Source organism: Citrus clementina, unplaced genomic scaffold (genome assembly GCF_000493195.1).
Source record: "Citrus clementina cultivar Clemenules unplaced genomic scaffold, Citrus_clementina_v1.0 scaffold_7, whole genome shotgun sequence".
Classification (NCBI taxonomy): domain Eukaryota; kingdom Viridiplantae; phylum Streptophyta; class Magnoliopsida; order Sapindales; family Rutaceae; genus Citrus; species Citrus x clementina.
The window spans coordinates 12177658-12192907 of NW_006262075.1; the positions used below are offsets into that span (position 1 = coordinate 12177658).

The 15250-nt window shown below is 34.5% G+C and overlaps 3 protein-coding genes and 1 pseudogene across 4 annotated transcripts in view; 1 reads left to right on the forward strand and 3 right to left on the reverse strand.

Moving 5' to 3' along the window:
• Positions 1-10757, reverse strand: part of LOC18036388 (protein FAR1-RELATED SEQUENCE 6) — a 30046-nt gene extending 19289 nt beyond the window's left edge. The window contains exons 1-2 of one of the 2 annotated variants that reach the window (XR_002904588.1): positions 10708-10757; positions 9669-9778 (exon numbers count right to left, since the gene is read on the reverse strand). The gene's annotated coding sequence lies outside the window, so the exon portion shown is untranslated. The remainder of the gene's footprint in view (positions 1-9668; positions 9779-10707) is intronic. The other variant, XM_024180311.1, reaches the window with a different exon arrangement.
• LOC18036219 (probable disease resistance protein At5g63020) lies at positions 3118-6985 on the forward strand. Its single transcript, XM_024180309.1, is given in 4 exon segments — positions 3118-3591; positions 3593-6008; positions 6734-6780; positions 6907-6985. Coding segments are annotated over 2 exon segments (2715 nt in total). The 5' UTR covers positions 3118-3253; the 3' UTR covers positions 5970-6008; positions 6734-6780; positions 6907-6985.
• On the reverse strand, positions 9038-9638 carry LOC112096917 (annotated as a pseudogene).
• Positions 10758-11181: 424 nt separating the features above from the next.
• Positions 11182-14648, reverse strand: LOC18036220 (protein FAR1-RELATED SEQUENCE 6). Its single transcript, XM_024180085.1, has 2 exons — positions 14441-14648; positions 11182-13291 (listed from the first exon to the last, which is right to left on the reverse strand). The coding sequence occupies exon 2, from the start codon at positions 12347-12349 to the stop codon at positions 11297-11299; it is 1053 nt and encodes a 350-aa protein (XP_024035853.1). The 5' UTR covers positions 12350-13291; positions 14441-14648; the 3' UTR covers positions 11182-11296.
• Positions 14649-15250: the final 602 nt, after the last annotated feature.

Below are 15250 nucleotides of genomic sequence, written 5' to 3' on the forward strand. Positions count from 1 at the left end.
ACACAAACACAATCAGGACTAGAGTTGTGGGCGATTATCTTAGGTGTACAAGTGAAACGGTGGTGGCTGTCGATGGTGGTAGTGGGGTGGTTGGGTATGCGTGATGGCTAGATTTTAGGACAATAATGGTTGGAGTTGACCTCGATCAACGAAGGAAAGTGACAACAATTTTGACATCAAACGGTGCATTTTTTAGCTTAGTAAAATGGAGCCGTTTCGAATTTGGGGTTTAATCCGGGGTTTGACTCGGCGCAAGTATCATTTTCCTTTTGTTTATTAAATTTTTTATGGTCACAAAGTATTACTCGTTCTATTTGAGAGTGATGTGAATCAATTTTTCAATTTTATATTTTGTGGTCAATGTGAATTTAATTTCATTTGTCTCCTGCAATTATGAAAAAATTGCAGTCATAATATGGAAAAGTACACCGGCAAAAACTTTGTAAAAGCTTCGGAGTGATACGGGGAATTTACTTACTACTGAGGACAATTGGTGGCAAAGCTATTCCATTCATTTTATGTCCATCCATCTATTTAGCTATTGAAGATTAGTGGTCCATTTGTAAATTTCAGATTGTCTCTCTCTCTCTCTCCCACTTGAAATAACAATATTTAATATATCTCTTAAATTATTATAAATTTTAATTTACTCTCGATTTAAAATGGAGCATGTCGATAAAAAATTTTTCTTCTTAATAAAATTGACGTAAGTTGTGTGTTACAGTAGTTTGAAGTTTGAAATATTTTAAAGATTATTATTCTATAAGGGAGTAATATGAAATGATATTTACTTTTCATGTGTGAAATGAAAAAGGACGAAGCAAGTGTCCCTGCTTTTATTTTATTTCAAGGAGGAGTCATCTCACATACTTTAGCTCTTAACATTACATTTTTTCTGGTTACATTTTTTATTTATTTATTTTTTTTTTTTTACACATGCGTGTGGGTTGCTTTTCTGTAAGCTCCTTAATATATATTTAAGACAAATCATGGAAGAGATGGGATTATATCAAGATGATCAAAGCATGTAAAAAAAGAAAAAAGAAAAAAAAAAATTAAGAAGTAAGACACTGAAAATGGAGAAGAGATGGAAGCAAAAGATATTCCAAAACAAAGCAATCTATCCCCTTTCGAGGGCAGACTTATCAGGTTTAAAAAAGTACATGCTTTGGATTGGTAGTTGCAATCAAGGGAAAATAAATAGGATCCAATGAAATTTAAATCTCGGAGAAAATAAATAATCATGCAGATTTTCAAGATTTTAATAAGGGATACTAATATCTTATTTTGATTAATAACATTCTTTTATTGTGTTAACTCAAAAAAAATATTATAATGCTTTACAATAAATACAAATGTCCTATTAAATGAATATATAAAAAATTTAGAAAATTTAGAATATTATATAAAATAATTTTAATATAATGCGTGAGATATATTTTATTAATTTAAAATGTCATTTTACCTAAAAAATATGATAAATTAATAATTACATATTTGAAGTTATTTCAAATATTACTTAATTGTTTTTACTTTAAACATTACCGGCCTTTCTTTTATTTTATTGCAAATTAATGCTAACAAGAAAAAGCTAGATCATATTCCACAAAAGCAAAAGTGACAAACACAACCAGCTGGAATCTTTTATAAAACTACAAATTAAAATGGAGTTTTTTTAAAAAAATTGTTATAAATTGGTGGCCCCTACAATCCTCAATAATTGCACCGATATTCACAAGTTGGTGGCCCCTACAATTCTGTTCCGATAATAATTGTTTTTATTTTTCTGCATTCCCTTTCATGCTCTTAATAATTGAAGAGCATACTTTTCAAATGTGGAGCCACAGCTAATGTCGCTAATTTAATTTGGGATTAAATTAGGGGACCATTATATTACAGTGTGCACTAATTTTTGTGTTTATCTAAACTCCTTAAATTTAAGATATATTATGGCATAAATAAGAATATAACAATAACAAAAGAGTAAAAAAGTGTAGAGAAGATCTTGCAGAAATATAAATAATATCTATTTTAAAATAATTTTTAATATTTTATGATCCATTAGATATATTTATTATATTAAAGTAAATTTTATAATAAATAAAAACATACTATTAAAATGAATATATAGAAAATTTAGAGTATTTTAAATATTATATAAAAAATTTTTAATAAAATATGTGAGATATTCATATTTTATTAATTTAAAATACCATTTAACCTAAAGATTTATTTATGATAAATTAATAATTATATTTTTGAAATTACTTCAAATATTAAAAAATTAATATTACTAATCTGTTAGATAGATTAAATTATATATATTATTTTCTATTTATTAAAAAATTAAAATTATTTTTAATTACTATTCAAAAAATATAATGAAAAAACATAATGATAAAAAAATCTTAACATCTTTATTAAAAAATTAAAAACTTATATGATAAATTCTCTAAATATTTACGGTATATGTGAACCACGGTGGATAAGCTTTATTTAATATTATTGATTTAAATAATATGTCAATTAAAAATGTACAGAGAAGAAATTTCGGTGGGTATTTTAGTCTTTTAAGCAATTATCATGATCAGATCAGCCTTTAGCCTTCAAACGTCGGTCAGAAAAGTTTTAAAATTAATGCTAAATTGTTTTTCACTTTTAACGTTGGTGGCCTTGAAATTGCTTGTATTTTATTAAAAATTAATGCTAACAAGAAAAAGCTAGGTCATATTCCACAAAATCAAAAGTGACAAAACAACCAGCTGGTTTCTTTTACTAAACTACAAATTAAAATAAATTTTTTCGATAAATTACAAATTAAAGTGGATTCTTTTGAATACAAATGGGACAGACGATTAGGCTCTTTTTATTAGAGGCAAGTAAAAACTAGTCAAGAATCGAACAGTCTTTTTCCAATTCTTGTTTTATTATTTTTCAAAACTAGTTTTTGGTAATTACAACCGGGTCATTAATCATTATTCAGAGTTACTGTTATCTTCGGGGGCAGTGGGTAAAAGATAATTACTAACTGTTTTTCCTTCAAAAGTTAGCGGCTCATGTTTGCAAGTGTGAATGTGCGATGCTCTTTTCTTAAAGGCCATTACAGTGGGGCCCGAATCAGACGTGCCTAAATCTTTTTAAAATTTTTGCCGTATAACGAACAGAGGTCATTACTAAAATTTCTCTTCCACAGCCTACAGCAGCTTCAGTTTATCAAACTCCATCAATTTTCTTTCTTAACAAAATTCCAAAGATGTGTAGCATTTTTCAGATCACATGCGATGGTGCTCTTTTCAATCGTTGCTTGGATTGCTTTCTTGGAAAAGCAGCATACATACGTAACCTCCAAGATAATCTTGTAGCCTTGGAGACTGAACTGGGAAGACTAATCGCAGCAAAGAACGATGTGATGATGAGGGTTGTCAATGCTGAACGGCAACAAATGAGAAGGCTGGACGGAGTGCAAGTGTGGGTTTCGAGGGTGGATTCTGTTAAAACTGGAGCCGACGAACTTATCACAGACGGCTCTGAAGAAATTGGCAAATTATGTGTTGGAGGCTACTGTTCCAAGAACTGCAGGTCAAGCTACAAATCGAAAACAAGTGGCTAGAAAGCTACGACATGTGAAGACTTTAATCGCCGAGGGAGTTTTTGAGGCGGTGGCCACTGAGGTGGTGCCCGAGAGAGCTCCGGAACCTGTAGCAGATAAAAGACCCACTGAGCCAACAATAGTAGGCTTGCAATCACAGCTTGAACAAGTTTGGAGATGTCTTGTAGAAGAATCAGTGGGAATCATTGGCCTATATGGTATGGGCGGTGTTGGTAAAACCACACTATTGACCCATATCAACAATAAATTTCTTGAGAGTCCCACAAACTTTGATTGTGTGATTTGGGTCGTAGTTTCAAAAGACCTGCGACTTGAAAAAATTCAAGAAGATATTGGGAAGAAGATAGGTCTGTCTGATGATTCATGGAAGAATAAAAGTTTTGAAGAGAAAGCTGTGGACATCCTGCCGAGATTAGGAGAGAAGAGATTTGTATTGTTGTTAGATGATTTATGGGAGCGGGTTGATTTAACAGAAGTGGGCGTTCCACTTCCCAGCGCACAAAATACTACCTCAAAAGTCGTATTCACAACCCGTTCCATTGGTGTTTGTGGCAGCATGAGAGCTAGGCCGGTTAAAGTGGCATGCCTATCAGAAAAGCAAGCTTGGGAACTGTTCCGCGAAAATGTTGGGGAAGAAACTCTTGAGAGTGATCATGAGATCGTTGAGCTAGCCCAAACTGTGGCCAAAGAGTGTGATGGTTTGCCACTCGCACTTATTACTATTGGTCGAGCTATGGCCTACAGAAAGACAGCCGAGGAGTGGAGTCATGCAATTGATGTGCTAAGAACATCAGCTTCTGAGTTTGCAGGTTTGGGAGAGAAGGTGTATCGTCTTTTAAAGTTTAGCTATGATAGTTTGCAGAATGATACGGTTAGATCTTGTTTCTTGTACTGTTGTTTATATCCTGAAGATTATGGCATTCTTAAATGGGACTTGATTGATTGTTGGTTTGGCGAGGGATTTTTTGGGGAATCTGACAGGTCTGGTGCAGAAAACCAAGGATATGACATTTTGGACACTCTTGTTCGTGCATGTTTATTAGAAGCGGTGGAAGATGGTGAAGTAAAAATGCATGACGTTATTCGTGATATGGCTATATGGATAACTTGTGAAATTGAGAAGGAGAAGAGAAACTTTTTGGTTCGTGCAGGTGCTGGATTAAAAGAGGCACCGGATGTTAAAGGATGGGAAAATGTGAGAAGATTGTCATTGATGCAAAACCAAATTGAAACTGTGTCAGAGGTTCCCACATGCCCTCATCTCCTCACTTTATTTCTTGACTTTAATCAGGAGTTGGAGATGATCGCGGATGGCTTCTTCCAACTTATGCCTTCTCTCAAAGTTTTGAAGATGTCAAACTGTGGACAGAGGAGGTTGAAATTACCTGTTGGGATGTCAGTGTTGGGTTCATCACTAGAACTTCTCGATATTTCATGTACTGGCATAACAGAGTTACCAGAGGAGTTAAAGAAGTTGGTAAATCTGAAATGTTTGAATTTGAGGTGGACAGGTGCGTTAATTAGAATTCCACGGCAACTAATATCAAAATTTTCAAGGTTACGTGTGTTGAGAATGTTCGCTATTGGCTATGATCGTTTTCATGAAGCACCAGAAGACAGCGTTTTATTTGGTGGGGGTGAAGTTTTGATACAGGAATTGCTCGGTTTGAAATATTTAGAGGTATTGGAGTTGAGCTTGGGAAGTTATCATGCTCTCCAAATTCTTTTGAGCTCAAATAAGTTAAAAAGTTGTATTCGATCTCTTTGCCTCGAGTTCGCCGGAGATACAGCGTCAATTATTGATGCTACGGCTTTCGCAGATCTAAACTACCTCAATGAATTAAATATTTATAGTGGTTTTGAGTTGGAAGAGTTGAAGATTGATTATACAGAGATAGTACGAAAAAGGCGGGAACCTTTTGTTTTCCGCAACCTTCACCGTGTTACTATACATAGCTGCCAGAAGTTGAAAGATTTGACATTCCTCGTTTTTGCTCCAAACCTCAAGTCTGTTCAGCTACTCGATTGCTATGCTATGGAAGAAATAATCAGCGTCGGAAAATTTGCTGAGACTCCTGAGATGATGGGACATATAAGCCCTTTTGAAAATCTCCAAATGCTTGATTTAGAAGATTTGCCACATTTGAAGAGCATCTTCTGGAAGCCATTGCCTTTCACTCATCTGAAAGAAATGGCGGTAAGTGGGTGTGATCAGCTTGAAAAGCTTCCACTCGATTCCAACAGTGCAAAGGAGCGTAAATTTGTAATTCGTGGAGAAGAAGACTGGTGGAACCGACTTCAATGGGAGGATGAAGCCACTCAAATTGCTTTTCGTTCCTGTTTCCAACCTTATTCCTGAGCGGTGGTCGCAAATTTTGATTCTCTGTTTTTATTTCTGGTTAGTTTCTCTCTCTCTCTTTCTCTCTCGCTCTCTCTCTTTTTGTCTTCTGCAAATCACAATTAAATGTTGAATTAATGGAATTAATGCTTCATAAATTTGCCGGCACAGCCACTACTTTTTTTTGGGGGGGGGGGGGGGGGGGGTCGAATTGGTGCTCTGGTTTTTGACTTTTTGTTAGCGATTTAATTTCCTGTCAAAAGACGAGCGAGAAGAACATATATATGACGTAAACCAATTGATACTTTATTTATGTGCATTGTATGTAATAAATATTAAGTATACTTTATTTTTGCCCTGTTCTCTGTTTTTATTTCAGTCTCTCTCTCTCTCTCTCTGCTGTCTCCTGTCTCCTGCAAATCACAATTAAATGTTGAATTATATGGAATTAATCCTTCATAAATCTGCCTGCGCTGGCTTTTTTTTTTTTTTTGTGGGGGTCGAATTGATGCTCTGGTTTTCGACTACTTTTTGTTGTCAAAATTTTCTCTGTTTTTTCAAATTGATGCTTTATTGATATCTTCTTCGTGAAAAGTGATTTAATTTCCTGCCAAAAGACGAACGAGAAGAACATTAGAGTCAAACTAATGCTCACATAAATTTCCCGTAAGAATATATAATTATTAAGATAGATCTGCTCTTTCATTAAATATATATTCCTTTTTCACATATTAATTGACCTTTATTTAATTTGTTTAAAAAGTTTAATTAATTGTTGTTTGCAGAGAATCATCTACGCCGCTCGCCGATAAAAGTTGAGGTGTTCGAGCAGGTGCTTGCCTTTTTTTTTTTCTTTTTCTTTTTTCCCTGTTTTAATATTTCTTTAAATTTTGAAATTGTTTAATTATTCTTCTGGTTTGGAATGTTGATAATAGTGTTGTGAAATTAATTTTTACAGGATAAAAGGTTGTGGGACATTTATTATCCATGTCCTATGTATCTCAAGCTTAAAGGTCTCAGTGGTCCTCTATTGGAAAAAGCAAGTTTAATATATATTAATTGGATATCGTCGCCTGTATATATATGTATATACATACATACACAGCCACTCATCGATTATAGACTTAATTATTTAATTGATTATGTAATCTCTCGTAGTTTCTTTGTGCATTTTTAGTTAATTTAATGAATAAACTCAAATACATTGTAAATAAAACCAAATTAAATGTTCCCTAAAATATACGTATATGCCTCTCGATGGCACACAAGGTTAAATGTCAGCCCATCGCGGGTAATATTATTTCTAGCCGCCTTCATTACGAGTTAAGAGTCAATTATTACTAAACTAAACTAGTCAAAACTCGTAAGTGCTAGAAAGTAGAAACGTTTGATTCTATATAAATGACTTCAATTCAATATGTACCAAAGAGTATCGATAATTGAACCCCAAAAAACTTTAAAAAAGATTGACAAAATTAATTATATTATTGTGTGTTTTTAGAAGAAAAAATAAAATAATTAATTAATGTTATAACACTATGTTAGGTGAAAAGTCAGCTGTCTGGAAGAGAACAAACTTACTAAGATAAGAGCCTTCTTCAGTAATCAACCGAACGAAAAAGTCATCTCTTTTCTTATTTATTTAGTAAAAATAAGTAAAGGCCGAAAATTTCCTAAAATATCTAAATCCCTCTCTTTAAAAGAACACCATATGCTGCATAACATGCAAATTAATTTCCCATATGTGATGCAATTTTCTCCTCAACATATGCGCAATTCTTTCCATTCCGGCATTTACACTCAAATTTTCCTTCCTTTCTCTTTGTGGTTGAATCTTACACCACAACTCATGTGATGCAATCTCCTCTCGCTGCCTAAATTGCACTCTCAGCAAAGCAGCATATGTAAGCAAGCTTGAAGATAATCTTGCTGCTCTGCGGAAGAACGGCAAAAGTTAATCGAAGCAAGGACTGATGTATCAGAAAAATTTTGGTGGAGAATTCAGCACAAACATATTTCGGATGATCAGAATCAATAAAACATGGTGGTTGCGCCATATAAACATCTTCGGAAAGCTGGCCTTGAAGAAAGGCGTTTATTGATATCCAATTGACGAAGAGGCCAGCCATGACTAACATCAATACTAAGAACAAGCCGTACTGTGGTGGGCTTAACAACTGGACTGAAAGTGTCATAATAGTCCACACCAGGCCGTTGATTGAACCCTTTGGCAATAAGACGAGCTTTGAACCTGTCAACAGAACCGTTGGAATGTCTTTTAATACAAAAATCCATTTGCAGCCAACAATATTGGAAAGGATGGGAGGTGGAACAAGCTTCCATGTCCCGTTAAGAACAAGAGCATCATACTCTTCTGACATAGATTGACGCCAGTGAGGATTTTTGATAGCTTGCGTCACAGTTGTAGGTTCACAATCAGAAGGAGGGCTAAAATGAGCACAGAGGTTAAGTTTTTGTAACGGCTTGTGAATGTTATTTTTAGCTCCGGTAGTCATATCATGATGATTTGTGGGGCAACGATCTAGTGGAGTTTGGGAAGATGATTGAACAGGAAGTGAAGAAGTGCTTTGTGTAGAGGTAGAAATAGGTTGGGAGGATTGCTGCGGAGATGTTACCGGTAGAGAAGAAGGAGCAGTACACGGTGGCAACTCCAAAGGGCCCACAATAGATGGAGTAGGTGCCGACGATGGAGTACTAGGAAATGAAACAGTAAGAATTGGTGGAACACTTGCGTAATTAGGAGTTGTAGATGAGCTTGTAATGATTTGTATGGAAAAACAAACTCTACAAATTTAACGTGACGTGAAATAAAAATTTGAAAGGTGGATGGGTCAAAACATAAATAAGCACTTTGAGATAAAGGAATATCCTAGAAAAACACAAGGCTTAGAGGGTGGTTCGAGTTTATGTGATGAAACACAAACATTCAAAATTTTTTAAGTTTATATTAATTAGGAGTGGTACCAAAAATTAATTGGCTATCGGGTTGTTGGATGTGTTTTGGATATTTACAGCTAAGTTTGAGTATCTCAACTTAAAATTTGTAGCTTTCACTTGAAAAAATTCAGTTAAAATTTGCAATGCAGACTGATTGATTTATCAGTTTAACGTGTGCCAGGAATGAAGAACTGGAATATCACCGTCAAGCAAGCACCCTGTGGAGCAATACCAAACAATGTACAATCCGGCTTTGCTAGGTGACACTGGAGGCTTTTTGAAAAGTGCTTCACGCTCACTTGCACAGATTGAGCATCCCCTCTGGATATTGCCCTCTCTGATCGAGTCTGAGCACTCAAATTTTGGTCCTCAGAGGGAGCTACAGTTTTCTCTCCACTAACCAACAATTTTCTAAACTCAGCACCTAGTGTGATCTTGAGCCATATCTAAAGCAGTTTGAAGTTCAAGTACTTGAGCCCTTGACAATGGTTTTAAAATTGGAACATCTTGGATTACTGCAGACTTGTACCCCTTGGTTTCAAAGTAAGGAAAGGTATTGCTTGAGTACAATTTGGAGGCAGCTTCTTCACCAATTTTATTTGGAGGCGATTGGCAGCGGATCCAGCTGCACGAAGACTAAACAAGTCAGATGCAGTTTATTTGTCCAAGCACAAATTGCATTTTGTCCTCAACTTTAATATTTATTGATGAGAATCAATACAGGTCCCTCATTTGTTATAGAAAGCTTTATTGTAGTCTCACCAGTTAATTCACAGGTCTATAATCATCTTGCAAAGTTAAGGGCATTTCTTTCGATCTAAAGTCTTTGCATCACCACCTCATCACACGCCAAGCCAATATTCCATTTACCTCTGCAACAAAAAGTTTTAAGTAAACAATCCTAATGCACGCAGCCAAATAAAATGCAGTAAGAATATTCAACTTAAAAATCTGAAAGCCAACTTGGTGAATTGCCTCCTTAGGTGAAGTTCCATGCTTTACTATAGTTGACAGAACTCAGCAAAAGCTTCCATACAACAGATTTTGAAAATGATGATGCCAATAGATACTCATTCAATCCATTGAAAATCCAAAGGTTCATTGTTAATAGAAGTTTACAGAGTTTTGGTCATCAAATAGCTCAGACCTAATCCCAAACAAAAAACGAGTGAAAATTAGATCACGAGCAGCTAATTGTAAATTCTAACTTAACTCTTCATCTCCTTTGTAAACAAGAAACAAAATGGAGACACGCAAAATGAATATGGAGAAAATTTGAACTCAAATGAAATGAGGGCACGAAAGCAAACAAATGGCATGCACAAAAAAACCAAGCCTCAATCAAAAACTAATTAACCATTAAGAAAAAAATTGGTCAGAGAATGAACTCCAAATTCAGGAGTCAAGCAAGAAGCTTTCATCATTTCAGAAGCTCCTGTACAAAAAAACCAAGCCTCAATCAAAAGCTTTCATTAATAAGTTATGCTCTTTGGAAGCAAACCTAAATTCCAAGAGAAACAGAAGCCAAAAAATTTGCAATTATACGCAAAGGAAGTGAAGCACAGGATTCTATCACACATAGGAATTGTATAACAAGAGATCGATATATCGAATTAGAAAACTCAATTCGAATTTGTGTGAAAAATCAAAATTAGAAGATTTCACATTTCGAGAGGAACAAGCAACAGATGACGTTCAAAATTTCAGCCATAACATGCTAAAAATGCTACACTTAACGGTTCATTTTCATGGATTTTCTCGGGAAACAAACAGAAAATTACGGTTCAGAGAGTTGACTGACCTTTTGGCTTTTGAAATTGAGAAGATCGCGCGCCAAATTGGAAGAGGGAAAGTGAAAGTGCGAGTTTTAATATGGGTAGATAAGGAAATTTTATTAGGTTGCGAGGGTAAAAAAGGAAAGAGATATCATTATTTTATCATCGATAATTATTAAATTTTTTTCCAAAAAAAAGAACAAGCAAGGATATTTTATTGTCATTACTAAGTTAAAAAAAATTGTTTCAAAATTACTTGAGTCATATCCAATGGACCAACAAAGTAATCGTTTTTATTTTTATTGATTTTTGCAGGAAATTAATAACTTAAAAATACTGAAAGCTATTGTAAAAATTTTTATTATCAACCTCATAGTTTTTTTTTTTTGGGGGAAGAGAATTCAAACATTTTTTTTTTAAATTTCCAAGAATTCTTGACACCCGTCTTAATTAAAAGCTATATTTTTATTCAAGAGTCATGCTATTCATTCACTCACAGACCAAAGGCTTTCCGCAGCAATATTATTATTTAAATTACAACAAAGGGGAAATCAAATACGTCATACAGAAGCTTAAAGCTGAATCAACAAAATCTAGAGCTCTCAACTACAAAAATTACACTTGATGATCCTCTACAAGATGAAGCTTGTTCAATATCTTATCCAAAGCTTGTAAAGTAACCTTGTAACGATCTTGAGATTGCCTGCCTTCCTCGACGACCTGCACGATGCGTTTGTACAAATCATCATACCTGTGCACCGGATTTTTAATATCAACGCCACTGCAGCTGTGATTAAGAAAATAAGAGCGTTTAACATCTTTTCTCCATCGAGAAAGAATGTACTGAGATGGGATCTCCTGCACGCCACTCTGGTTTAGAACACAAAGAATGTGTCTGCATAAATATCCTCTGAAATTGAACAACCCACAAACGCAAAGCACCTCCAAGTTGGAGGCATTGTACAAAACATCGAAAGCCCTTGAGTCTTTCTCATTGCTACCAACCTCGAATTCTTCCTTCACTATGTATGTTATAGGTCCATCAGCACTAACATGTTTTGTGCTATAGCAAGAGTACATAGCCTCCACCTCCGTCTGAAACTTCCTTAACATTTCATTTGTGTACAGTTTTGAGAGTTGAAATTCATAGTAACATCTTGGTTTCTGGATACAACTTGAATTTCTTGAATCCATATCTGCCAAGGCTTCCAGTTGATAATTCGCCCGCAGTGCTTGATCATACTTGTCTAAGAATTCTTTCAAAGGAGTATTCTTATCAAGATATCCTTCAAAGTATGAAGTAGAAACCTCATTCTGCGGGAACGAAAACACTCCTGATAAAAAAGCTTCCTTCAAATAAATAGGAGCCCACCTTTTACGATCTTCATATAAAGTTTGAATCCATCCGTGATCCTTTATTCCATGACGTTGAATCATGTCTTTCCAAGCTGCTTCAAATTTCTCAGGCCTGAGAGAGTGATAAATTGCTCTATGTAATGCAGCTTTAATAGCTTCATATTCAAACAATCCTTGGAGTTTCACTGGAATTTTTTGCATGATGCATGACAATGAAAAGCAACGATAAGCTCTTGGGAAAACATCGCCAACAGCAATTTGCAAGATTCTACATTGGTCAGTGATGATTGTTTGTGGAGAGCGCCCTAACATACATGTAAGCCACGCCCTAAACAACCATGTATATGATTCTATGGTCTCACTGGCAAGTAAACCACAACCCAACAACACTGATTGTCCATAATGATTCACCCCAATGAATGAAACCAGTGGTACATCATATCTTTCAATCAAGCACGTAGTATCAATTAAGACTACATCACCAAAGTACCTATATGCAACTCTTGACCTGGTATCAGTCCAGAACAGGTTTCTCAAGCATCCCTTTTCATTTAGATCCACTACATTAAAAAAGTTTGGATCTGTCAACTGCAAACGACAAAAGAAACTCTGGACAGCTTGTGCATCACCTGGTTTAAGCTTCAATTGATTTGAGCTATTAACATTATTTCCAAATACTCCATTAACATCTACATTACCATTTCCCTAGGCATCAATGATAAGAGTTCGAAACAGTTTAATTTTTTGAACTTCTTCAGCACTATCTAAATGCAATGTTCTTTTGGTTCCAATACCTATGTGCTTATGTGACTTGCAAAACTTTCCACTTCTTGGGCTTAACAAGTGGTTATGCTCAAGCTCGACTTCAATGATTCTCCACCTTTTGGTTTCCATCAACCTAAACTTTATCATTGCTGGACAGCCAGCTCTTGTTTCTGGTCTTGGACGGTTTGCCTCACTTTTCTTCTTGAAGCTTGCACTACTACAGCTCAGCTTTCCTCTATACTTTTCTCTACTCTTTCAGTACCAGGTATTGCTAACTCTAACACCAAAACCCTGTTCCTTGGCATAGCAATTGTAAAAGTAATATACATCATCGTACATCTCAAACTCCATTCCAACAGCAGGAGGCAAGGGATTTTGGATTATCCCAGTTTGTCCAACATATTCAGTCATCGCACAATCTCCTACGACCTCAAAATCATCAGTGTCATCATCACCTATTGGTTCGGTGTTGAGAGAAACTTCATCCATCTACAATGGATGTTCAATGAAGTGAGCTTTAAGGAGAAAAAGCAAAATCAGTTCAAGGAATCATAGTATAATCATACAGTTACTTTCACAAAGCTTCATATTTCATCACTGCTTTACCAACATGCAACTGCCAGAGAACAAACAGACATGTCATAGACGCTTGAATTAAGTATTGGTACAAATGAGCACACATCATGTGGGACAAAATTTCAGTCACTAAACCCAATACCACTTTTTACATCATACCAAGGAACAGATTAAACCCGACACCTTCTTTTAAACCATACCAAGGAACAGATTAAATCATCAATGAAAAATTAATCACATAATAACTTAACCAGACAAATGAAGAGCCTGAAACAGCACAAAACTTGAATCTGATTATGATAATTGTTGAGTCCTTGTATCTACAGCTTTCCTTCAATGATAAGACAATGAACATAAACGAGACACAAAAAATTTATTTTAAACTGACAGCCCATGATATAAATCAAACAAAATCAACTCCTTTTTTTACACATCACATCTCATATTCATTTACATTGAAACACAAAAAGGAAGCGGGAGTGGGAAAAAAACAACAGCAGAGGAACTTATTTCCATAAGGTTTACGAAATAAGGAATCTATTAAAACCCAAAACTTGAGGTCACCACAAAGAATTTGGTTCTCATTATTTTTTTCTTCATTTTTCACCAATTGATGAACTTAAAATACAATCATAAATGATAAAACCCCATCTCAATCTTTTTGAACTAGAGCTAAAGCAAAGCATTTTAAGATGTTTCATCATTTTTTTTTTAAAAAAAACCTCAATAGTACAATGTTTTTACTCTAATAATCTCTTAATTAAGGAAGATTAAGCTTCAGTTGTAAGCTAAAACAAATTTCTTAAATCAAGCCCCAATGCTTTATGCTATTCAACAAGGGCTCATAAATGATAAAACTACTTCTACAAAGATACCCATTTTCTAAATTAATTTCAAAAACTGAAATCAAACTCCTGAAACGTAACGAGCATTAATATAATCAAACCCGAACAAGAATTGAAAAATGACACATAAACTCGTTTACACATTTCGACAGACACTTTGCAATCAATGAGCAAAAAATTAATGGAGAAGATAAAATTCAAACGAAACATGCCTTACATTGATCAATTAGAAGGGCAAAAGAAATTTTAGTACGATATGGGATCAGGGTCTTGCCACGGTGATGTTATTTGTGATGTTCGAGCGACTCAGCGGCCTTCGAGGTTGAAAATTTGATTGACCAAAAGCTTCCCGTTTGTTGATTCTCTAATAGCAGAAACGAGACTGGCAGTAAACACAACAACTTCGCTGATTTTAAATTCCGTTGTTTGAGATGGAAAACTTTTTGAAAAAATTAATGTGTTCGATGAATATCAAAATCTAAAAAACTTTTTGTTTTTCATTTTTTTGGAAAAAACCATTGAGATCCTTACTATTTTTTCTTATATCATCTTGCTTAATAATTTGCAAAGTCTATCGCATAGCACCCATGCATGATGTATGCTGCGTAACTGCGTTGTAATTTACAAAATTGTAAATTTGTTAAAAGAAAATAATAATAACAAGTTAAAACTTTAAAATTTTTATCATTCGAAGAAATTTTAATTTAGTTAAGTAGGTGACATGATAATAAATAGATACGTATAATGTCCGAGATTTTTTATAAGATTAATAAATATGATAAATTTGGATTAGTTCAATTTTGACGTAATTCAGAATAAACACATCTTCCTAATCTAAAAATAATTACAAACAATTTAATTTGTGTTGTTTCTCTAAAAGTTTGAGACACAAATGTTATTGCAAATTGAAACGCCATGCACTAGTAGAAGGTAAGAGAAACCAAGGTTGAAGTTACTGTTCATTTATTTTTATTTATGATTTTTTGTAAAATGTAAGAAATATGTAGAAATGTTGCCAGCAATGATT

Coding starts and splice junctions, on each gene's coding strand:
- LOC18036220 (XM_024180085.1), bottom strand. CDS start 12,349: ATGTTAGGGCGCTCTCCACAAACAATCATCACTGACCAATGTAGAATC.